This window comes from Poromitra crassiceps (genome assembly GCF_964638095.1).
Source record: "Poromitra crassiceps genome assembly, chromosome: 2".
In the NCBI taxonomy this organism is placed as follows: domain Eukaryota; kingdom Metazoa; phylum Chordata; class Actinopteri; order Beryciformes; family Melamphaidae; genus Poromitra; species Poromitra crassiceps.
This window is the reverse complement of record NC_139624.1, coordinates 79,324,799-79,351,567: the sequence shown is the minus strand read 5'-3', so window position 1 is coordinate 79,351,567 and position 26,769 is coordinate 79,324,799. Positions and strand designations below refer to the sequence as shown.

Genomic DNA, 26,769 nt, shown 5'->3' with positions numbered 1-26,769 from the left:
AGACGTGACCAAATCCATCCCGGAATGTCAGGAGGACGCACCCTCTCTGTTTCACACATGGTCGAGCTGTGTGTTGTGAGGATGCTTACATCTGGAACGGGATGTTGAAGTCACACACACACACACACACACACACATGCACGCAGGCACGCACGCACGCGCGCACGCACACACACACACACACACACATGCACGCAGGCACGCGCACGCACACACACACACACACACACACACACACACACACACACACACACACACACACACACACACACACACTAATGAGTGTAACAGATTCATATGTGCTTACAATCGATGTGTGACCCAGTGTGTGTCACTTCCATCCCAGGGGTCACGCAGCGTAACACAGTGGATCGTGAAAGCAGTATGCACACGCACACATCCTGCTTACACACACACACACACACACACACACACACACACACTGTTTCTCTGTCTGTATTATTCTCTTTCACTCAGCCACATGCACACACAGGCCTGAGGCACATTTGCCCTTATGCTATTTGTGACTGGTGTGACTGTGACTGTGACTGTGTGTGTGTGTGCGTGCGCAGAATCTGGGTACTGCTAAGACAGACAGACAGACAGACAGACAGACAGACAGACAGACAGACAGACAGACAGACAGATAGATAGATAGACAGACAGACAGACAGACAGACAGACAGACAGACAGACAGACAGACAGACAGACAGACAGACAGACAGATAGATAGATAGATAGATAGATAGATAGATAGATAGATAGATAGAAAAGAGACATTCAGCAGGATTCTGGCATTCCGATGATGTAATTCCTACTCCCATGAGCTCATACAGTACGTCATCATTGATTGCAGACAGCATACTGAGTTATAGGGAGAGAGAGGCAGTGGAAGAGAGAGAGAGGGCAGCCTCAACGCTAGAGACACAGGCCTGTACCTGGAAGGTCACTGGTTCAGATCCACAGACTGCCAGGGAAATGTGAGTAGGGAAAGTGAATAAGTAACACTTTCCTTTCAACTCTTAGCAACTACTGTACAACCAAGGTGCCTTTAAGCAAGTCACTTAGCCCCCAATTCTTGATTTCACAGAATTTCATACAAATACCAAGGTATTACACCTTCAAAATATGCGCATTTAGGATGCAAAAGTCCAATTTCACATCCAGTTAATACGCATTTTATACTGCTTTATTTCCCCCGGGCAGGGCTCCGCTTCCCCCGGTCACAGCGCCACTCCCTGGTTAAATCGCTCCAGACCCCCTGGTTCTCCCACCGGGGAGAGACTGCCGGACCGGCCAGAGAGTCTCTCGATGGCCAATGGACTTTCCTTGGATTCTTGGTTATATCGCCAACAGCTCCGCTGGTGGGGAGGAAACCTCCGGTTAAGGTTAGGCAATAAAAGAAACTTGGTTGGGTTAGGGGCTGGTTTGGGGTTAAAAAACATTGGGTTTAGGGCAAGTAAACGAATGTTAAGGTTAGGCAATAAAAGCAACTTTTAGGTTTAGACAAGTAAAGCAACTTGGTTGGGGTTAGGGGTTGGGTTTGGGTCGGGGTTAAAAACGGTCCCATATCGGGAAGCGAACCGGTCTCGGTGCAAAAATCATTCGGCTCCAATTTCAGATCGGGCAGGCATTTGATTGGCTGTACGTCGGGCACGTGGTGGGATTAACGTGGGCAAAATGGTCGACAGTTTTGGATTAGCTAACAAGCTAACGCTAAGCTACTGATGTTATCAGACCTGATAGACATTAAAAATATGAATCAGGGTGAGGGTTTGGGTTAGGAAATGAGCAGATGAACAGAATGGGTAAGCCGAGTAGCTCCTGTACCTACACCTGCTCTCTCGTCATGAAAAGTTGTAAAAGTTGCAAGTTGGGGACAATATCCTCCTCCCTTGCCCCGCCCATCCCACCCCAGTGGCCTGTTTAAATATGAGACGGTGGTTACGTCACATGTATATATATATTATGTGTATACGCAGCCAGCGTATTCACTCCACGTTATTTAATAGTGCAAAAGCATGTTATTTGTACTACTTTTTTAATTGTAACATATTGAAACTGCTCCACTGGAGCTGCCCAGTGGCCACCAGTAGAAGAAGAGTGGGGTTGGCTCCAGATCAGCTTAGTCATTACCAGCTTATTCAATTACTACCAGCCACATGTCCAAATGAATGAGGTCTAGCCTTCAATTATTATGGGTTGAGCTCTTTGCCCTGGGCTGCAGTTCTCTGGCACGAGGGCAGTGATGCATAAGGACAAATATATGCCATGCCCATAAAGATTTAGATCACTTTAAAGCAGCTACGAGCAAGATTTTCGATTGTTATTAAACAGTATAATTACAATATTGATGCATCACATCTTACCTATAATAGTAGCTGAGACCAAAGCCGTGTGAATCGGAGATTGCTCCCTTAGATGATTATTAAGTCTGTGTCTGTCTAAACTCGCGTCAACAGGGGGCTCTCTCTCTCTCTCTCCTTACCGCCGGACCGGATAAACCCGGAAGTGAAACCCGGAAGTGAAACACAGCTGCCTGCCTACCTCGTTCGCGCTGCCTAGCAAAATACCATAAACAATCAGAACGCCATGCATACTCTCGCGAACATTTCTCGTTATATTCTAACAGGTTTTTTGGATGTTATTTTGTGGTTATGGCCGAAGTGGCTGCTGCAAACCGTTTCATTTCACTTCCTGATCTTCCCTGGCCACAGACACACTAACACTGGCCGATTCACTCGGGGTTCAAGCGAGACTACTCTGCGTTGGTCTCGTCTACTATTAGAGATAAGATGTGATGCATTGATATTAAATTTAGACTGTTTAATAACAATCGAAAATCTTGCTCGTAGCTGCTTTAAGAGCTTTCTATTGGCCAGTAACTGATTTGATACATTACTTTTACAGAACAAAGTGAATTAAGACAATTGGTTTGGAGTCATAGACAAAAATAAATACATAAACAAACAAATAAATAAATCCAAATGGAAATATAATCGGTTTTTCCTCCATTTGAGAGATCTGACCTGCTTTATGTGAAAATGGCAGAAAATGCTTTGTTTTTACAGAACATATGGCTATTGCTATTGTTTTTGTTTAATCTGATATGACTTCCCCTGTACATCCTGGCATCCCTGTTGTGGATTTGGTTTTTGAAATGCTTGTTGTGCCATCAACAGACTGTTCAAACTGCTCTCAGTATGTGCTGCATACACACTAATGCCATTATCTCAAGCACGCTGGCTAATGTGTTTACCCACTGACTCTCACAGCCAAATTCATTCAAAAAGTGGAAAATGCACACTCAGGCACACACACACACACACACACACACACACACACACACACACACACACACACACACACACACACACACACACACACACACAGGGGATTGTGTGTTCTGCTGACTGTGAGAGTTTTTCTCAGTGTTATTTCATTAAGAGCATGAGGTTGCTCTCTCTGTAGACTCATAAACTAAAGAATGGCTACACACACACACACACACACACACACACACACACACACACACACACACACACACACAGGTCAGGGTGTGTACACTATTAAATTAAGGGATCATTGAGTTAAGACATGCACGATGTTTAGAATGTGACATTTTTAAGCCTGTTTGCAACCTGGTAGAACACTGTGTATAGCCCATACAATATTAAACCCATTTGTAAACTGGAAATTGACTATAAAAACGACATACCTCAAATCAACGTCTCTCCTCAAACCACAGCTGTTAAATAGAGACGTTGCAGTGGCCTAAATTCTCATTGAGGCGAGCCAACATGTGTTCATGGCTGTAGTGTAAATCACAATGTCTTCCACATGACATAAAGGTAGCCTATTACACACACAGAGATCAGACCAGGCACTTTCCCAACTAGGCCTGGGAAGTATCAAGCCACCACAGCAAGCTCAGACCCAATCATTTGGCATGGCAGGAATGGCAGGCTGAATGATGGTTGAAGGTCTGTTCAGGTCTGGTACCAAAAGTACACATACAAGCCATAGTAAATGCATAGTCCCAGTCCTCGCCTCTGATTGGCTGAGTCCCTTTTGAAGCGCCTCTAATGTGCTGTATAATAATAACAGTTAATTTAAATATGCATGTGCTGCTGATGGAAGTCCCCCCACTCACCAGCACATGTCCCGCCTGTGATTTTACAGTATATGATTCTCAACCTTTTTCATATCAAGGACCCATAATTTAGTCAGTCTGAGATAACAGGGAAACTATGATCAAACAGTCATTCTTCTAATTGTGAATGGTGTTAATTAATAGTGCATCAATTTGCTGGGGAACTCCTGGAACCCCTTCAAGGAGCCCTGGTGGTCCCCGGACTCCACGTTGAGAACCGCTGTCCTATGCACGCACTGCTATTGCTTCACATTTTTAGGCTATTAACAGCCTAGTTCTCAAGTCGAGGGTGTGCATAGAAGGGAATACGGGAGGCGTATCAGATTGCGCTACTGAAGCCAAAGTCTAAAAAGTTTGAGAGTAGTTTAGTTACTTTGAAGTTCGCCTACCCTGTTATTCCTGTCGGTCTCCTGCACGTCCTCCGCTCTCACGCCCTGCCGGATCATGAAGCGGACGACAGCCGCGTTGTTGGTGCAGGACGCCTGGAAAAGGGACAGAGGCTCCGGGCTGTCCGGGGACACAGCCATGCGCTCCCAGTCCGCGAAGAGCTCATCACCCGGCGGGTAGAAGGAGTCGTCCGACGCGATGCTCCGCGCATCATCCCCCAGGTCCTCCAAATCAAACTCCTCGCACTCGGCGTCTTCCTCCTCATCCTCCCCGTCCTCCTCCTCCTCCTCCTCCACCTCCTCGCAGGAGCCCGGGTAGTGGTCCTGGGAGGTGGCCGGGTGGACCTGGGCAGCATCACCCAGGTCCACCCGTCCAAACTCCAGGCCATGGTGGACTACTAGCCCCTGCTTGACTCGGAGCGACGATGAGCCTCCTCCATCCCTGTCGTCCGCGATCAGCACCATCTAACCCCCCGGGCCTAGGGCACTGTCCTCGGGGGCAGAGAGGAGGCTGGGCCGCGGGGCGTGGTGGGCATGGGACTGCCTGGCTGTCTCTCCAAGACCAGCGTGGAGTCAGTCAAACTCCCTAAAAAAAGTCAATCAAAAGCGGGAGCCCACAGAAAACACAAGCATATCTCCTAACGTTATCCTCATTCTTCAACATAATAGCCTACTATAGGCAGCCAGTGCGAACATCACCAATCTCCGGAGAGTCGCTCCCACAAGCCCGTCCGACTCCGAACCAAAAACGTCCCATCAAGTGAGATGGTAAAGTGGAATTTCCTCTCTCGTTGTGCCACCAAAATGAAACCTTGGTGTCGCAGTTCCAGGAATCCGACCTCAGCACAGATGAACCGAATGCGTTCCTTTGTTTGCGATATTGAGAAGTGGAGCTATTAGGCTATACAGTAGAAAGTCGCAAAAAACTTGCACCCCAGACACGCGCGTGCGCGACCGTCCCATGCAGGGCGAGGAGAGACAGCAGCCGTTTAAACTGTAGAGTCGCCTAATCCGATTATGGATGGGACTCTCTCTCTCTCTCTCTCTCTCTCTCTCTCTCTCTCTCTCTCTCTCTCTCTCTCTCTCTCTCTCTCTCTCTCTCTCTCTCTCTCTCTCTCTCTCTCTCTCTCTCTCTCTCTCTCTCTCTCAAGAGATTAATTCTGCTCTCTGGTAATGCAGGACACGACCCTAATGAAAAATCATTATCATATTCCTAGAATAATCCTATAGGAATTATAATGTCTCTGTGGTCGCCTCAATACTCATAGTGACTTTTTTCTCACTTTGTTTTTTTTATCGCCTATATCAGTATTTCTTTCATATACCACTACACTACACCACACTAGCCATGTTTGAGTAGTTTCATACTCTGCCAAGCCTCAGGTGTTGTTTTCAACTAATGTGGTTGTGCAAGATTGAAAACAAAACCATCCTCTTCTTTTTAGAATTCCCCCGGTGCAGTGTGCATGAAGTGTAGCTACTGTACACCGCTTATATCTGACTCATGTGTACTCACACTGGGAAGTTCAGTCGGCTGATGCCTGCTATGACTCAGCCAATTGACTTGAATATTCATCTGCTATCAATCATTTCACAGCAAACCCAGAGAGGTTTCTTCACTTTGTGGCTAATAAGGCAGATTAGGTTTAAATGAAGTGATTAGCATGATTGAAATGATTGTAACAGAGATGCAAGAATCTCCATCGATGTGTGAAGTATGAGTGCTTTCTAAAATCATGGCTGCAGCCAGTGTCTCTCTCTCTCTCTCTCTCTCTCTCTCTCTCTCTGTCTCTCTCTCTCATTGTCTTGGCCAATAGCCCATTGCCTATGGGCATAATTGGCCTTCATTATCTGACAGTGAACTGCGGAGAGAGACAGATGGGGTGTGTGTGTGCGTGTGTGCGTGTGTGTGTGTGTGTGTGTGTGTGTGATATGACGTATAGGCTGAGATATTAAAAAACAAAATACTGATAGTACAATTTTACAACAGAGCCAAGTGGCCAACATATAAATATATAATACTTTCATCCCACTAGCAATCAGACACAGTTTTGGGTGGTTGATGCTAGACTTTCTTCTCCAATTCTGTGGTTCCCCCCATGGTTCCCACATGTGGGTGACGTCCCTGCATGTGGGTGAAGTCCCTGTTGCTGTGACAGTAATAGTTATGCGTGACAAGGCAGGGCTATAGTGGGAAAAACATGCTACAGTAGCAAGGTACACTCTTGTCCTCTGTAATTTCCATCCAAACATGATTACAGATTTCTGTGTCCCTGCCCATGATGCTGTCATCCATGGTGGATTGTTACATATTTGGCTGTCTGCACTGTCCAATCTGTCAAATACAGTAGTAAGAAATAATAACTTTGTAATGCTAAATGAGAAGAGAAAATGGTAGTTTAGCTGTAGCTGGATGGCCCAAAATATACAAAATATATGGCCTCTGGGGCTTTTAAAATAGATTTTGTGTAACACCTGTTCTGGTTATCTTGAATAATGCGTATGTGAAGTGGTGTCCAAACAGACTACAGTGTGCTGCTCCATGCATTAATAGGCTACAGGCAGGTTTGACTCTCATTCATTAATACTAGTAGTTGGCTGACATCATCTGCTGTGGAAAAAGCCAAATGCACAACAACCCCAGTGTGGATCCATTATTATAGCTTCATCTCCCCCCAGGCGAGAGCTGCACTCCCCTGTGGCTGCTCCATCTTTATGCTATCAGTCTGCGGCGCGCTGTGTGTGTGTGTGTGTGTGTGTGTGTGTGTGTGTGTGTTGGTGCCAGACAGTGTTAGCACTTCCACAGCTATATAACTATGAAAAGATTCACTTTGTGGTCAAGCCACAGTCAAAAAATCACCAGACAATCACGACCAAAATAGGTACATTCCTTGTCTCTAATTAAATGTAGGGTTGCGCACAATACAGTCTCCTTAAAGTACGGTGGGATTAGGGTGAAGGTTTAATCAACGTATTTATTTGAAAGTTATGTTGTGTTCCAGCTCTGCACCCTGATCAAAGGAACGATCCCCCACTGCTTCTTGATAAAATGGTCAGTAGGATAATGTTGCCAGGCAACAGATGGCAACCGGTAAAAAGGAATGTGATTAATAACTGCTTAGCAATAAACTGGAGTCCAAGTAACAATTGATTTACTGGAATCCATAAAAATTCCAGATGCCTCAATGTTGCAATGTTGTTGATTGTAGATGGGGACTGTGAATAGCCTGGTAACCACGGTGATGGCACTGTGCCACATAGGGTTAGTGCTGGCTGTAATATTATTCCCAAAATCAACATTCTGTTTTTCATCATGTTGCCAACATGTTTAAACAGGTGGATTATAGATTCAAATAAACTACTGCCTCTATAGTGGAGGATGGAAACTCTACAAGCCTTTTAAGTTTATTTACAGTGTCCCTCTATTGTTTTGATGATGATGTGACACACTATGCATCTCTGTGGGGACATTATTGTCTTTTCTCTTGGCCCACTATAGATGTCAGAGGTCAGAGGTCAGGGTCAGTTACAGAACAACACTCTTGCACAAGGACACTTCAGCAGGGCGGATGCTTGCTGATATGGAGTCTTTACATTACATTACATTACGTCATTTGGCAGACGCTTTTATCCAAAGCGACTTACAATAACACATTTCAGTCTTGATCCTGGATCCTTACTCACGACACCACTCTGCTGCCCCATAGGAATGTACAATACCTTCCGTAAACTTGCTGCTCTACTGTAATTTGCAGACTACTGTTGCTTGACAACATCAGAATTGCATTTGTTCCATTCACTTTTATTTATGCACATTCTGTGATGTGCACATTCTGTCATGTAACACTCAGATAAACTCCAAATACGTTATAAATACCATCACCTGCAGACGAGCAAACTCAAAATCCCCTGGACAGAAAGTCTTTTTCACCTGTACTGTGGAAAAATATAAAAATGGTATAACACCACTCTGCATCCCAACCAATGCCACAGACAGCCTCCATAAACAGGCACATACCTGACACACCACTAGAAGTAATCCTACCATTTTTTTTAATCAGTTTTACAGTACGTTTAAATGTTGCCAATTCAACCTATCCATAAAGATAACTTAAAAAATGACCTTGTGCTGGAAGGATCTCATTTTGAAAGGACTTTAATAGCGAACTTAAATCAAAAAGTCATCATAAAGTTTTCTTTTGGTCTAGCATCACTTTGCTCAGTGTGGACCTGCTGCATCCCATATGTGCCATCATGTGAGCAGCAGAACATGACCACGTCATGCTGTACTATCCCCTCAGGCAGTCACATGACCTGCAGCCTGCCACGTCATGCTATACTATCCCCTCAGGCAGTCACATGACCTGTAGCCTGCCACGTCATGCTGTACTACTATCCCCTCAGGCAGTCACATGACCTGCAGCCTGCCACGTCATGCTATACTATCCCCTCAGGCAGTCACATGACCTGCAGCCTGCCACGTCATGCTGTAGTACTATCCCCTCAGGCAGTCACATGACCTGCAGCCTGCCACGTCATGCTGTACTATTCCCTCAGGCAGTCACATGACCTGTAGCCTGGCACGTCATGCTGTACTACTATCCCCTCAGGCAGTCACATGACCTGCAGCCTGCCACGTCATGCTGTAGTACTATCCCCTCAGGCAGTCACATGACCTGCAGCCTGCCACGTCATGCTGTACTATTCCCTCAGGCAGTCACATGACCTGCAGCCTGCCACGTCATGCTGTACTATTCCCTCAGGCAGTCACATGACCTGCAGCCTGCCACGTCATGCTATACTATCCCCTCAGGCAGTCACATGACCTGCAGCCTGCCACGTCATGCTGTACTATTCCCTCAGGCAGTCACATGACCTGCAGCCTGCCACGTCATGCTATACTATCCCCTCAGGCAGTCACATGACCTGCAGCCTGCCACGTCATGCTGTACTATTCCCTCAGGCAGTCACATGACCTGCAGCCTGCCACGTCATGCTATACTATCCCCTCAGGCAGTCACATGACCTGCAGCCTGCCACGTCATGCTGTAGTACTATCCCCTCAGGCAGTCACATGACCTGCAGCCTGCCACGTCATGCTATACTATCCCCTCAGGCAGTCACATTTCATTTAATTTAATTTCATTTATTTCGCACAACACACAATACAGGTCATCATTTGGGTCATCAATGACATCCTAATAAAGGTTTGTGTGAGTGCCAGGTCTCCCAAGAAGCTATTTAAAGCTTATAGCGGGAGCCTGCGCAGGAAGGTGGTCATCTTTATGGGACACAAATGGACATAAATGGCAGCATATAACAGACATAACATGAAACAATACACTACATAACATGATACAATACAATTACACACAACATAACAATACATACAGTAAACAACATAGAACACAACGTAAACAACAAAGAAATACACAGTACAATCAACAAACGAACAACAAACATTCCCAGATCGGTAGTCAACTATAAGTATGAGTTGAGCAGTTTTACTTTCAGTTTCTTCTTGAAAGTGGAGATAGATTGTGCCATTTTCAGGCTCTCATCAAGCTTATTCCAGATCTGCGGGCCCCTAGTGGTGATGGTTAAGCTGGTGCATTTTAAGCGTCTTCTCTTGCCAAAAATAAGATGTGTGTTTCTAGTGTTATGGGTATGAATGGGAGAGCTGACTGGAATAAGCTTAGATAGTTTGGGGTTTAAATTGTAGATAACTTGATACATCATGGAAGCATTTTGATGAAGGTTGAAATCAGCAAGCCTCAGGAGGTCATAGCGATGGAACAGGGGACGTGTAGGAGTATTGAAGCCTGACCAGGATATGGCTCTTATAATTTTCTTTTGTAGACTTTCTAATTTTTTGAGGTGACTTGGGAAAGTATTGCACCATATGATATTGCAGTAGTTTATATGAGGTTCAAACATGGTTTTATATAAGATGAGAAGAGCAGACAAGGGAAGAAAGTAACATAATTTGAAAAATAAGCCGACATATTTGGACAGTTTAGACAACAAATGATCAATATGACATTTGAAGTTGAGTTTCTCATCTATGAGGATGCCTAAAAACTTACTGGAATTTACCCTTGTCAACTCCTTTCCATCTATCTTGACACAGATGTGATCAACTGTAATTTTGTTGGAATGAAATATGATAAAGTTAGTCTTGCTGATGTTGAGGGACAGTTTGTTGCATTTGAACCAGGTATCCACTTTCAGCAGTTCAGCATTGAGTAAGTCTTGGAGCTCAAATGAGTTATTGTGGGACAAAAATAGATTTGTATCATCAGCAAATATAACTTTGTATAATAATTTAGATGAGTTAACAAAATCATTGATGTACAGGATGAAAAGCAAAGGCCCCAAAATTGAACCTTGGGGTACCCCATATTTCATATCCAACTTTTTAGATTTATGATTATTTATATCAACATACTGTTGCCTATTATGTAGGTAGCTGCTGAACCATTTAAGAGCCAGTCCTCGGATACCATAGTGGTGCAGTTTCCCCAGTAATATATTAAAATCAATGGTGTCAAAGGCCTTTGAGAGGTCCAGGAAAACACCCACTCCACAGTTCCCCTGATCAATGGCATCATTAATTTTTTCTACAAGATCTAAAATGGCCATACAAGTTGTATTTTTTTTCCTGAAGCCGTACTGAGAGCTGGTGAGTATATTGAGCTTATCTAGGTATTTACTAAGTCTGTTGTATACAACTCTCTCATATATGACATGACCTGCAGCCTGCCACGTCATGCTGTACTATTCCCTCAGGCAGTCACATGACCTACAGCCTGCCACGTCATGCTGTACTATCCCCTCAGGCAGTCACATGACCTACAGCCTGCCACGTCATGCTGTACTATCCCCTCAGGCAGTCACATGACCTGCAGGCTGCCACGTCATGCTGTACTATCCCCTCAGGCAGTCATTCATGTATTTCCCCCTAAACCACCAACAGCCCGACTCTCCCCCGGCGTACCTGAGCCCTGTACAAAGACCTGCTATGAGTCTCCTCTCGACACAAACCCCCATCTGTTTGGGTTTGTTTATGTATGCGTGCAGGCGTATGTGCGAGATGATAAAGTGAACGTGACACAGAAATTGTTTGTGTGTTTATGTCAGAGGATTTGAGCAGGGGGCGTCTAAACAGATCTGCCTGCTGATGTTGTTTATCATCTTCTTAGCAAAGGACTAATGTGTTGCATATTAATAGCTTGATTAGAAACTCTTCATATTATTTAATCAGCTAATGAGTCCGGAACAAACAACACTGGCTATTCAGAGGATATTGGCAAAAACAAAACTTAAAGCCAGGGACAGAGGGAGCTTTTGATGCTAGCAGAATAGTGCAAATTCAATAGAGCACAAGTGGCAATTAGCTCAAACTAATCAGCAAGCAATGGGCCTTGATTAAGTTCTCTTTGTGGTGTGTGTCTGACAACAAGACGACTCTCACACACATACGGTACAAATCCATTTATTGTTAGCATATTCTAACAACACGGTTAAGAGTGTACACAAAACCAGTGTTCATATTAAACAGAAAGAATCACAGAAAGGCAGTGCACGATTAAACAGTCCATACTCTTAAACCAATGAGATTCTTGGCAAAACGGTAAAGTGTGATAGCATCATACCACAAGATTGAAAGTCCAGATCTCACAGAGGGACGTATAATGTCCCCTTTCATCTGCTCAGTCAAGTGGGGTTCCAGCTCCCTCACACACACACACACGCACGCGCACGCGCACGCGCACACGCACACACACACACACACACACACACACACACACACACACACACACACACACACACACACACAACGTGCTACGAACACAAGTTCGTAGCAGGTTACACCAGATACTGTGTAGAGAGGTGACTCCAGCTCACTCTCTCTTTCACACTTTCACTCACACACATTCAGAGTCCTACAGTATTCACACATGCTGCGTACACACACACACACACACACACACACACACACACACACACACACACACACACACACACACACACACACACACACACACACACACACACACACACACACACACACACACACACACACACACACACACACACACACACACACACTAACCCATCTTCCAGGGTTTGGGTGAGCTTTCACTCAGGCATGATAAGCAGAAGGCCCGCCCTCAGGTGAGAAACGTCTGTCTCTCTCAGTTCTTACTCAGCTCTTGCGGTCGCTGTAGTGACGTTCAAAGCACCAGGAGGAGCCGTGTCCATGTTGTCCAGGTGGATGAAGTCCATAGGTTTTACCATTCCCTCCTGGCGTTCCCTGGAACACATGTGAAAATGTTTACTTTTAGACATCCATGACATAGAATTATATATTATAGGACGAATCAGCGTGACGTCACAACAACAACAACAAATCCCCCAGGCAAAGTGACCGCCTACTTCCTGCTTCAGCACTGTAGCAGAGATTTTCATCCGCCATTTATTTTCCCATACACATTTAGTAAAATGCTTTTTAAAAATCGTTGTACTTGTTCAAACCAAACGGTTCAGATATATTTAGAAACAGGAGAGACCACATAACATTTCACTAGGACCAAAACGTAGAAAAACAATTGCGGATTCAAAGAAAATATTTTTTCTATTTCGTTTTTGGTCCAAGTGAAATGTTCTATGGTCTCTCCCGATTCTAAATATAGCTGAACCATTTGGTTTGACGAAGTAAAACTATTTTTATAAGCATTTTACGAAATGTCTATGGGAAAATAAATGTCAGATGAAAATCTCTGGTACAGTGCTGAAGCAGGAAGTAGCCGGTCACTATTGGGTCCCATTGCCGTTGCCATTGAGTCCTGGTCGCTGCACTAGCGCCTCCTCTCCGAGTGCCTATTCAGGGGGGGGGGGGGGAATAGTGTGATCCCCCCACACGCTACATCCTGCTGGTGGAACTCCTCACTGTCATGTGAACAGAATGTCTGGTGACTGCACATGTATTGGAGGAAGCATGTGCTAGTCTACAACTCTCCCCAGATCGGCAGAGGGGGTGGAGCAACATTTTGCTCCTGCAAAATGTTGTCAACATTTGCTGGCTATGCTTTTTTTTTAATGCAAATGTCCCAGATCTTGTTTGAGTAGCTACAGCTCTTACTGGGGACTTATGTCATCTGGAAATGTATTATTTGGGTTATTATTCTTTCAAAGATAACTAGATCTACAAACAGCCATGTCACGTTAAACACCAGAATGGCTGAAAAAAGAACACTCAGGTGTTTAAGTAAGTGCGACAGGTTGCGTTATGTTCTCCCCTGCCCCCCTCCCCATATGCATAGGCTCCTCCTGATTGGTCTATCCTCTTATGCTACAAACAGACATCATGCTACAAACTGACACCTCATTTCCCTAGCCCCACCCCCTTCCATCTCCCCTCCCAAGACCCCTATCCCGACCCTCTACCACGTTCCTACCCCTATAGCTATGACCCCTTTCTCCTAGCCCCGTCCCCGGTTCCTTGCCCCCCCCCTCCCACATACCACTAGCCACTCCCCCACCAACCCCTCAAATCCCAACTCTCTACGACCTTCCTAACCATAGCTACACCCCCTCTACCCTAGCTCCGCCTCCTAGTCTCATGCTACAAACATCTCATCCTGCAAACAGACGTACATACACATGTCACGTATAGAAGCAGCTGCACTGCTTAACAAAGGATTATAAATAATGTAAAAAATAAAACATTAAAGCTCAAACAATTTCAACCAAATATAATTCTTAACGCACTTTAACACCAGAAATACACACAGCTGACAGCTGAAGCATTTTTTCCTTATTCTTACCCTGAGATCTGAGTTACACAACAGACACAGACAAAATGGGTGCTTTGTTTTCTCATAGTCCATGTCTTCTCTCTCTCTCTCTCTCTCTCTCTCCTTCACACTGCCCTGCTACATTTGTCGTGCCCCTGGAGATGTGATGTCCGCGAGCCAGGCTGGGAGGAACAGTGGAGGTTGTGCAACAGTCCGGTCCGGGGCCCAGATTCCCAAAGCAATGACATCTTAGCAATGACATCATGGTTGTTCCATCATCCGCTGACAATGGCGCATGCATCAGAGCTGTACAGTGTCGCCTTTTTACTCCCATATGCACCTAAAAATACGTCCAAGCTGCCTAGAAACTTGACAAAGGAGGATGTGTGAGTAGGGGTCAGCATCACCCCCCCCCAGTCCCCCGTGGTCCTAAATTGATCAGTTGAGGGTTACATGTGCTCTTTAGAAAAAATGTCACCCTTCCGCCCTGTACAATCAAAAGTGTAAGTACGAGGATTGGTTATTAGTATTTGATTATTTTTATATTGATTATTAGTATTTGCAAATAATTCCTAGTGTTGATGTCTTTAACCTTCTTGTAGTATCAAATGGGTGTGGTCTGTCTGCCACATTAGACAATCCATTTCTTAATACAACAGGTTTGACAACCACAGAAATGTATTTAAAAGCCAATCCTTTGATTGGAATTCAAAGATCCTATCTACATTTTATGCTTGTGTGGTTAGATTTTTAAGCTGTGCCGTTTCTATGCGTGACTTTATATGTGACTTTTGTATATATACCCCCGCCCCCTTGTTTTTTTTTATCCCATTTTTATCTCCCATTAGTGCACATTTTAATGTATTTATCCTGGTTGCTGCTCCACCCTCTGCCGATCTGGGGAGAGCCGAAACTGGCTCCATGCTTCCTCCGAGACATGGGCAGTAGCCAGCCGCTTCTTTTCACCTGACAGGGGAAGCTTCACCGGTAGGACATAGCACGTGGGAGGATCACGCTATTCCAACCAGTTCCCCTCCCTCCGAACAGGCGCCCCGAACGTCCAGGGAAGGCACCACTTCAGCGACCAGGATATTGCATGTTTTTGGTGAGGGGTTCCTATATGAATGAAACCCCCAGGGGGCACGGGGAGAACATGTAAACTCCACACAGAAAGGCCCTTTTGATGACCCCACACCCCACCCGGGCGGTGGGCAGTCGAGGACATGCAGACGGGCACGCACTCCTCTCACAGCGTCCCAAGTGGGAATCGAACCCAGGACCTTCTAGCTGGGAGGTCAGTAGTTGACCTGGGCGAATCCATCTTGTGTAAAAAATCACACCCAGGTGCTGAAGTAAGCGGTGGAGACATCAGGTCTGCTCGAGTGACATCACAGTTGAGCAATTGCGTGACATAATTTCCTGTTGAGTGACATAATTTCACACACACACACACACACACACACACACACACACACACACACACACACACACACACACACACACACACCCTCTTCTTTGTTGCCTTGATCCAGACCCAAATCTTGGGTGACATCACAGTTGAGCAATTGCAAATGCATTCAACATTTGCTCGAGTGACATCACTGATGACATCAGAACTGCCTGATGACATCACAGTGGAGTAATTGCTTAACATCACTTCTAGCTGCGGATGCTGACCCCCTCCATCTAGAATGTAGACACCTGAGATGTAGTTGGTTAAGTGTTGTCATGCTGTCTGTGGCGGTGTGACTGTGATGTCACCCGAGATGTGGGTCTGGATTTGAGTCTAAATGGCAACAAAGAAGAGGGTGTGTGTGTGTGTGTGTGTGTGTGTGTGTGTGTGCGTGCGTGTGTGTGTGTGTGTGAAGTGATGTCTCGCAACTGGAAATTATGTCACACAATTGCTCGAGTGTGATGTCATCAGGCAGTTGTGGGTTAGGGTGTTTGCACCTCTTACTTCAGCACCTGGGTGTGATTTTTTTTAATAACCTTTAGAGGTTAAATATTGAAGAAAATGAAAAGGACTGTCAGTTTTGCCAGTTGGTGGCTCAAATCTCTGATGCTCAATATCCCAGAAGGACAACTCCAAACCGGATAGAGCCTTCTAATTCCAAGCTGATGATCTATATTGGGAAAAAGCCATCCAGCAGGAAGTCTGCAGTTATTTGCTAAATACTGTTGGAGTCAGGTCTGCTTTGTAGCTCACAGGACATGTGAACCCGGGCAGAATGTCTTGTGTGTTGTGTCATCTGGGTGGAGAGCCTGCAGGAAAGCTATCAGTGATTCTATCACTCCTCCCTTCCCCTCTCACTTGGCCACAGCTGCAACCCTGCAAGGAGAAAGCCTTCGGGACGGGGTGTGTGTGTGTGTGTGTGTGTGTGTGTGTGTGTGTGTGTGTGTGTGTGTGTGTGTGTGTGTGTGTGCGTGTGTGTGTGTGTGTGTGTGTGTGTGTGTGTGTGTGTGTCTGTGTGTATCCTCCACCCATAAACCTGAGTGCCAACTGTATTGGGATCCCTGAATCTGCACTGATCCTGTTTCCCATCCTGCTTGATGAAATACTCACAAAATGACACAACTTATATACACGTGTGTGTGTGTGTGTGTGTGTGTGTGTGTGTGTGTGTGTGTGTGTGTGTGTGTGTGTGTGTGTGTGTGTGTGTGTGTACACACACCTCAAGAGTTTTCTCAGCACTGCATGTGATTTTTGAGTGCTTTCTGGCCAAGTAGACTAATCAAACGTGTGATATGAGCAATTTTTAGAGTGTGTGTTTGCACATTTACGATATTGCTTGGAGGAGTAAACACGGCACAGAAGGGTTTATGTCTCTCACAGGGGCTGACAATCACATCCTCTCCTCCTCTCTGTTTCCCTCTGCTGGCCTAAACGAATATGCCAGGCGGGAAAGGCCGAGCGCACCGAGGCCCAGAGCTGATAGGCTGTTGTGTGTTTGAGGCCCAGAGCTGATAGGCTGTTGTGTGTTTGAGGCCCTGAGCTGATAGGCTGTTGTGTGTTTGAGGCCCCGAGCTGATAGGCTGTTGTGTGTTTGAGGCCCCGAGCTGATAGGCTGTGCGTTTGATAAATGATCTCTGGCTAACCCAGACATACAGGAACAGTGAGGAGATAAAAAGCATACGCACACTTCACCTGACAGTTTGTGTACAAGAGCGCTTTGTGCCTCTCATGCTGCTCATTGACAAAATGTCCTCAAAGTAGCAGCCTCATTCAGCAGAGCAATAATGACGAGTAACAACCGATTGTGTCTGACGCTAATAATTAATGGGACCAATTTCGAGGCAATAAAACAACAGCTGCGCGTGAAGGAGTATCAGTATCAGCAAGGCCATTTATTAATTCAACCCTGTCATTTTGCTCCTTTTATAGACCCTTTTCACGGGGGCCATTTTGTGTCGAAAAGGCAGGGTAAACACAGGTGCAAGCGAAACACTAATGAGGGTTTCCAAATTCCAATCATGGAAGTTGGAAACCCTCTTAGTGTTTTGCTTGCACCCATGTTTACCCTGCCTTTTCGACACAAAATGGCCCCCGTGAAAAGGGTGTATTCCTTTCTTCCTCTCTTCCGCTGCCTTACAGCTCTCCTCCCCTCACCTCCTGCTGATGTAGAAGGTGGAAACCTGAATCATGCCACTCTGTTGATGTTGGCTAGAAGAACCAATACAATAGGCTCTTTCACACCGGCCTTGAAAGCCGAAAAATGCACGGAAAATAGGATCCGCGCCTCCGATGTGAAAGTCATGAACGCGCGTTGGTGGGTAATTCTTGTACGCCTTTTGTCCTGGGAGCAGAGCTTGTCACAGCGCCGTATTAGCAGGCAACCCGCCTCCACTTGAAAGCGTCGGAGCACCAAGCCGGAACAGTGCGAATGCTTCATAACAAAATTACAGGGGAAATCACCTCATGCAGCAAGAAAGACAGATAGAAAGTAAAAAAAGTAGCCTGCCTATACAATCATGCGCCAGGAGGAATGCTCCGTGCCTGTAGTAGGTTAGGCTTGATAGGGGTAAACATCAATAGGCTTTATGCTCAAACGATGTTGACATTAGTAGCCTAGGTAAAATTAACGGATATAATAATACGCTTCAGAGGACTATAGCTGTCTGTGGCGAGTTGGTCTGACGATATTCCCTCTGGAAACCAGCTCCAGAACTGCAATCTGTCTAGCTAGCCACTTGTGCATTCCCTACAAAAACTACTAACGTTAAGTAGTCATGTGCATTTATAGCCTATACTATTCCCCCGACGAACGTTATGCAGACTGCAGCTGTTTGATATGCGGGCGTCGTCTTTCAGAACGGAGTAGGCTACGGACACTAATTAGGCTACTTAATGGGAATAATTTGCTTTACACAAAAATTTAACCAAAAGATAAGAATTAGCCTTGTACCTAATAGGCTACATGATGGTGCATGATGCATCCATAAAGTCGATCAGATGAATATTGAAAGCCTGGTTACCATGCTGCATGTGGACAACACTTTCGTGTTTTCTGCACCTGCACTAATGCACCTCGTTGGCTGGCATACATCAGCGATGTTTGTTTGTTGAATGAATTACACAAGGTGACACCATATCAATCTGCTTAGTCAGTGAATTTACTTCTATGAAATGTGTTGTATAAATAAAGTTGGCTTTCCTTGAATGCAATTCATGCAACACTTCGCTGCCAGAAAGTCGGCAGATGCACTCCGCGGCGGAGCCCGTTTTGATATTAAGGCGAGTCCGCCCACCATGCGAGTGCACCTATCCTCCCTGCTCAGCGGACTAGCAGAAGGAGGGAAGTCTTGGTTGTTGAATGAATTTGTTCATCATACAGTAGCCTAGGCTACACTAACCTATAAAAATATTAATTTGGGCTAGGAGGAGCTGGAAATCCCTCCGCTCGCCTTTCAATCCGGGAGCGGGGGATTTCAACTGAAATTACACTGCAGGACGGGAATGTGGGCGTGCTGCTTGGCTCTGTGTGAAAGCAATTTCTGTGGCGAGGCTGCGAGCTTTGCGGGACTCCTGAACTGCAATTTTGCGCGATCTGTGTGTGAAAGAGCCTAATGTCAGTGGAACAGTTCCACAAGGATTTCCATGCCCATCACTATCTCACAGCACCATCTGAGGTCAGGGGATTGAGCTTAGTTAGCCCTTCAACTGTTAGTGCTCATTAGCCTCCCCACAATGACGGCGAGTGATGTTGGGCAAAATGGAGCTAAAGTGTTCAGCACAAGTGGACAGTCGTCGCTGCAGAAAATGTACTTATCTACTCCCCCCCCAAAAAAACCCCAACAACAACAAAACAAAAACAAAAACAGCCCCCAACCTATTGGCAGCATATATCTTCAGCTTAAAGTGCATTTCAATGCATTTCCCACCACACATCTTTATATGTTCCTTACCCCAAAACTAGTTATATTACTACAAATTGTTATGATATATACAGTTCTATCTAGTTAACAATGGAGAGAAGCTGACAAGTTTGTAGAACTGATACTGATAATGTTATATTTTCAGCAGCATAGAGCTTTGTGGGATATAGCCTATCATGCTGAGACTTTGACCTGATAAAAACAGTGCTGCGACCTGTTTGTTACCTCAAGTAACAAAATATATTAAGATGAACTGAAAATTAAAAGAATACGATCGAGAATATAATATGCCTGATATCAGATTTGTACTGTACCGGTAGTGGTACAGTACTTCCAACAGTAATTCCAAAGTGAAGGAATAGCTGTTAAATGGGGGGAGACTAAAGACACACCTTTTCAGGCTCCATCTGGGCCCCTCTTGAACTAACTTCTTTCTCTTAAAAAAAAAAAAAAAAAAAAAAAACTAGCCTGAACTTAACTTGTACCACTGTTCCTTCAGAAGTTGTAGTTGTCATAGACTGTGTTACATAGTTGATTGCTCTATTGCTGACAAAAATGTGATATTGTAAGTCGCTTTGGATAAAAGCGTCTGCCAAATGATGTAATGTAATGTAATGTAATGTAATGGGGGAAATAATTAGGTTGTTTGAAAAAAGAGAACCGAGCAGCATCTCTTTTAACGCGTCTACACATTGGCAGTTTTAGACCCTTTTTAGGGGGGCGTGAACCCCCCTAAATTTCTTCTGAGCCACCCTAAAAGTTTCGGCTAAGTTTTTGACAAATGTAATCATCAACATTGTCCAGCTCAGTGGCCTTGTGGTTTGAGTGTCCGCCCTGAGACTGGGAGGTTGTGAGTTCGATCCCCGGCCGAGTCATACCAAAGACTATAAAAATGGGACCCATTTCCCTCCCTGGTTGGCACTCAGCATCAAAGGGTTGGAATTGGGGGGTTAGATCACCATATGATTCCTGAGCGCGCTCACCGCTCCCTCAGGGGATGGGTCAAATTCGGAGAACAAATTTCGCACACTCAGGTGTGTGACAATCAGTGGGACTTTACCTTTAAAATCTCCAATTCTCAAAAGTTATTGATACACAGCATTATGTCCTCCTTCCCAAGGTTATTGATCTATTTACATCAGACGATACCAGAAACACAAAACCAAGCCAGAAGCACTGCGGCGTTCGGTTCTGCAGCTTTTTCCGGGTATTCCTCATGAGGTGGGGGGGGGGGGGGGGGCATGGAGGTTCAGCTGTCACATAGGCAGTGTGATGTGCAGGTCTAGCATCCAATGGTGATACGTGTTAAATAGATTACCCAATAAATCCTGTTTTCATTGGTCATTTAGACATCAAAACCTACCAGTAGATAGAGGAGAATGGATATATTCCATTTATAGTCAAAACTAAAAATAATAAAAAAATGCAGTTAAGTGGTTTTCATTGGAGCAATTTCAACAATATATATAGGGAGACAATTATGTTTTCATCATTGTAAAGCCACAGAACAGTAAAGAGGATATTAATGTGATGTGTGTAGTTCTTCATAGTTCTAGCCTCTTCATTTTGCTCTCAAAGTGCACCAGATTGATTCATTTTTACTTTAAAATGTACAAAATGTTCTGCCGTGGGGGCATGCCCATTCTTATTGGGGGCTGAGCCCCCCTAAACGTCTGATCCTAAAACCGCCTCTCGGTCTACATCTACTCTGCTTAGTGTGAGTGGAGGGAGATAAGTAGGCTTCATGTCTACAAGCTTTCAGTCAGCCATACATCTGAGGAGACTGCACGTACACACACACACACACACACACACACACACGCAAACATAAACACACACACACGCAACACCTACACTTGTGTCTGCAGGCTGCCGAGGAAGCCGTCAATGTGGTCCTGTGGTATCTCCCCATCCAGGTGAGCCAGGTAGGTGTAGAGCTGGATGAAGGTGTCGAATGGGATCTGCGCCGCGCCCCCCTCCTCGTCCTCTGTCAGGATCTCGCAGGCAAACTTCAGAGCTCTCATGATGTTCTGAGAACGCACAGCAAACAGTGAGATACAATCAAAAAACAAACAGAGCAAACAAACAATCAAAAAACAAACAGAGCAAACAACACATTCAAGGAGGATTCAACATGTGCACTATCACGCGTGGACATGCACGCACTCGCAGAGACGCACACACACACACACACACACACACACACACACACACACACACACACACACACACACACACACACACACACACACACACACACACACACACACACACACACACACACACACACACACACACACACACACACACACACACACACACACACACACACACAGGCTCACAAAATCAGAAGGATAGTTGGGGGAAAGACCATGTGGCAGCAACATAGAGCATGACTGCCCTCATGTGGTTAAACTGGGTTAAACTGTTCCTCAACTTCATAAGCAGCAACATCCAAAATACAGACAGGGTTATTTTAAATGGCAGGTGATCCTTATATTGTTCTATGCTCATGGTTAACTCAATTAATTCCTCTGTTAGTTCTGTTTTTCTCTCTCTCTCCTGATGACAGACATTCAATTACTTAATTTGCTCATGTGTGATCTGTATTTATTAGGGATGGAACAATGCTGATGATGGTACTGAATATCAGGCTGATACTGGGCTCAAATAGGGTACTGCTATCAGGACATTTCCACATCAATAAAATGCAATATCAAAAGCCTTGTGTTGACATGTCAGGAATGAAAGCAATGTGTGGCTGCCACGCTTCTGAACCACCGGTACGAATGGTGTGAACGAATAATCATCCTGTGTCAGCGCTTTGAGCCTTGGAAAGGCGCTATATAAATCCAATGATTATTATTATTATTATTAAATTGTTTTTCTGACCTTTTTCCACACACCAAAGCACGTTATACATGTCTAATGGAGAGAAGGGGATTATTGCAATCATGTTCATCCACTAACCCCAACATACACTCTAAGTTCATATTGTACAACAATGGTTTAAATTGCTATGTGGAATTTTGTCCTTACAGTGGCAATGAATAAGTGTCATCTTTATTTGTATATTTGCACAGACTTCAAGTGGCATATAATGATTAGCCTGGGTAAACCCAGCCTCCACGTGACCTCTATCTGTGTGACTGAGGTCACGTGGAGGCTGGGTTTACCCAGGCTATATAATGATGCAATGAGAATATTGCTCAGGAGACCTAGATGGAGCTCTGCAAGTGAGATGTTTGTCACAGCAGGTGTTAGCACCTTCCAGGCACTGTTGAGGAATCCGATGTATAAATGAATCTGTCGACTGAATGTCTCACAGAATGTCATTATCAAGCTGTTGGTAAATCCCTGCTGTAGTGATGTCAGATATCAGTCACCTCTGTGGAGACACTGGTATATGTCGCTCTTATGAACACGGCACTATTTATTTGAATATTGCTTTTTCCCCCTACTGTCTGTAGGGATTCTCTTTAGTGTTGTATGTCTTTTTATATGGACCTTGAGTCTGGAATAAAGTTTTGATTGATTTATTGATATAGTGCTTATCAAAACAACAGGAGTAGTGTGTAGTAGTGGCCACCATAATCTAATCAGTTCATCCTTGAGTCCAAGTGGACGCTTAAGCCAAATTTGAAGAAATTCCATCAAGGCATTAGTGAGATATCGCGTTAACGAGCATGAAACGGGCGGTCGTGAGGTCACAGCGACCTTGAACTTTGACCTTTGACCACCAAAATTGAATCAGTTCATCCATGAGGCCATGTGGATGTTTGAGCCAAATCTGAAGAAATTCCATCGCTGAAATATTGCGTTAACGAACATCGGACGGACAACCCGAAAACATAATGGCTCCAGCCATGGCTACCGCCGGCGGAGGCATAAAAGCAGAATCTAAGAGCCATTCATGTCACTGTCTGTTTCTAGTTTTAGCCTACTTTAAGTTTTCCACTGGGTGGCAGTGTGGACAGGTGAGCTGGTGAAGTCTATATTGCACAGGTGTCACAAGTTTGCAATCATGCTTGGGTGATGGGGAGATCACACAGGTTTTTACCGCTCATCAGGATCATTGCAATAGATTCAAGTTACTGTATTCTTAATTGTTAACAGAATAGTTTTGCTGCCTGTAAACATCATTAAATGGGAACCTCTCACCCAAACTGTAAACACCGCCTGGACATCAAAGTTTTGAAGCGCGTCAAAAACACCTCTCCTACACCCAGCTGAGTGACTAAATGTTGGACCCAGGATAGTCACTACACAGAACACAGACCATAGATCAAGTGAAAGCGAGCCTTAGCAAAGTGCATTTTTAAAAAACTTTTGAAGGAGGACCGTGATCTCCTTGGGCAGGTCATTGCAGACCTTGGGGAGCTGGATGAAGAAATCTGGATCACCGTTATTCTTTCGAGTGTGGAATGAACAGAGGAGCGCTGCTCAAGGATCTCCAGCTGTCCTTGGCCTCACAAGGGGCTAAGCGCCCAAAGGAAGAGTTATTAAGTGGTATAAGTGTTAGTATTTATATCTGTCATCTCACCCCTCCCAGACTACAGCAGCCCAGGGCCAAGAACTCCATCCAGCCGATGTGGGAGCTGAAGTTGCCCAGCAACAGCAGGCTCTCCAGCTGATCCATGGGTAGACACAGACCCCTCCATTTCTTCTGTAGTTCCTCCTTACTGCATGTCTGCCCCGGGGACAGCTAAGGCAGGACGAAAATAAACATGTTGGAGAATTCACTGGAGAATATGAAGGAAACAAATATGCAAAAGGATCCGTTCCACATGGTGTGGTCTTGCTGGTGAGAGGGTACCTGTTTGTGGAGGACCTTGAGCAGACCTGGGGTCAGTCCAGTGTCAGTCTTCTGCGTGGCAACATTCATCTCCAGCCTGTCCTTGACAGGCAGAGTCTCTCCTTTAGATAGTGCACTGAAATACCTGGGAGAGGACACACACAGACACACACACCCACGCAAACACACACAGTTGTTATTAATCTGTACTAATCTTCCTCCTGCTTGTCAATCATCTCACCTCCTCTGGACCAACACGCCAATCAAATGAAGTGATACAAAGATAGAGTATAATGTAGGAGGGAATGAGACAGGAGTTTGCATCATACAAGCCCAAGTACCTGCAATATTTCAATGTCTTCTCCAGAGTAACAGTTGATTAAATCATATAGCGTAGTTCCCTTCCTCTTTTAAGTTTACAAGTAGTTTTATTGTCATAAAAAAAACACAGTTAGCTGTGTTCTCTCCCATTTAAAATGACTTAACAGTGACTTTAGAGGCAGCAGTAGCCTAAACGGTGTAACCTTCAGGTAACTCTGATAGGCAACAGTGCCCAAATAAGTGATGTAACGGCTGTTACTTTAATCTCGTATACAATTTTTGACACCAGGAGACATTCGATTTGTTTTTACCCTGTGCTCACTTAATTGCTTTTTGCTGAAAACAATTGTCATCTACAGTTGCAAAATATTGCCCTATGTCAGTGGTTCTCAAACATTTTCATATCAAGGACCCCTAAACTGACACAAATTAAGACCACACAGACCCCCATTTGATAGGATTTTGTTCCAGGGTCCCCATCTGATAGGATTTTAGCTTTTGCGATGACCCTTTTCCTAATCCCAAGACAGGCCAGGAGAGTGGGACATCCCATTTACACGTGGTTTTTAAATGTGACCTGTATCCGAATAGATTATCTGGATAATGGTCACATTTAAAAACCAGGTGTAAATGGGGTGTAAGAGATCTGAACACAATGTGGGCCAGACTACAGTTACCTCCAGATGTGGTCAGGAAGTTCTGATCACGATGCATTTACACCTTGCATTAGCATGCATTTTCCTTATCCAGAGAACGTATCCGGATACAGGTCAAATTTAAAAACCAGGTGTAAATGGGGTGGGAGAGTCGTCACACTTATAGGTGTTTTATTACAGGAAATGTATGAAACCCATGACCAATATATAGTCATACATTCTGTCATTGTGTTACTTGTGGTTGGAATTCTAGTGAAAATTTTATTCATTAACCTTCTTGCTGGGGACCCCCTCAAGGACCCTTGGGGGTCCCTTCCCGGGACCCCACTTTGAGAACCACTGCCCTAGGGTATGACCAGTGATCGTACCCTTAAGGCTTAGAAAACGACTTAATATATAAGGTTTGGTTCACCCCACACTTTGAGTGCTCTGCCTTTGTTTAAGCGAGTCAGATAGTTTAACCATTGCAGTAACATAGAAGGCCCAGGGACCCAATTACAGCCTGTCAATGCCAAAATAAGAGCTGCTTGGGTGAAAGGGGCTGTGGGCTTTTTCATACTGACTGGAGACATTGTTATACTTTATAGCATTGTTTTAGACTGGACATTGTTTATACTTATAGCATTGTTTTAGACTGGACATTGTTTATACTTATAGCATTGTTTTAGATTGGAATCAAAGAAAATTGCATGCATCCTACTGTGCAACAAAACCACTGGCAGTCAGTCAACAGATAAACTTACGCCGCAGACCAGAGCAGCACATCCGGAGGCTGTGTTCGGATGGCTGCCTTGGTGAACTCTTTCAGGATGTCTGGCAGCTCAGGAGGGATGTTGATTTGCTGGGCACAGTACATGGTGTCTGGAAGAGGCATGCCTGTGAAAGAGCATAATAGGCCTTTTTCACATCAGCCATTTTGTGTCTAAACGGCAGGCAGGGTACACAGATGTGTTGTGTTTACCTGCCTTTTAGACCCAAAATGGCTGCTGTGAAAAAGGTAAATTGACAATAACAAACCACTAATATGAATAATTGTTTTTAATATATAATTTATATATAATAATTGTTAAAAGAGCATGGTGCAGGTTAAAAAAAATCTGAATTTACATTTTGGGCTCATGATTACAGTGAAAATACTCAAAAAAGACAAAGATCCGCCCCCCCCCCCCCAGGCACCCAATATGGAGGAAAAGGTGGCATTTTATGAAAGGGCGTGTGACATAACAGGAGTGACATCACAAGAGGAGAATGTTCTGCTGGGGCTGACACAGGGCTGCAAAGTCA

General features: G+C 44.7%; 2 protein-coding genes across 2 annotated transcripts in view; both read right to left on the bottom strand.

Moving 5' to 3' along the window:
• The window catches only part of ankrd33ba (ankyrin repeat domain 33ba), a gene marked incomplete at both ends in the record, with an annotated part of 37,866 nt that extends 32,861 nt beyond the window's left edge, over positions 1-5,005 (bottom strand). Inside the window, one exon of the mRNA XM_083632120.1 lies at positions 4,544-5,005. Within this exon, the coding sequence (XP_083488246.1) occupies positions 4,544-5,005 (462 nt within the window). The remainder of the gene's footprint in view (positions 1-4,543) is intronic.
• Positions 5,006-12,745: 7,740 nt separating this feature from the next.
• Positions 12,746-26,359, bottom strand: ropn1l (rhophilin associated tail protein 1-like; the record flags this gene model as incomplete). The annotated part of the gene is made up of 5 exons (XM_083663128.1): positions 12,746-12,857; positions 21,568-21,743; positions 24,257-24,418; positions 24,530-24,653; positions 26,229-26,359. 5 exons carry the CDS (start codon positions 26,357-26,359, stop codon positions 12,746-12,748), a joined length of 705 nt encoding a protein of 234 aa, XP_083519254.1.
• Positions 26,360-26,769: the final 410 nt, after the last annotated feature.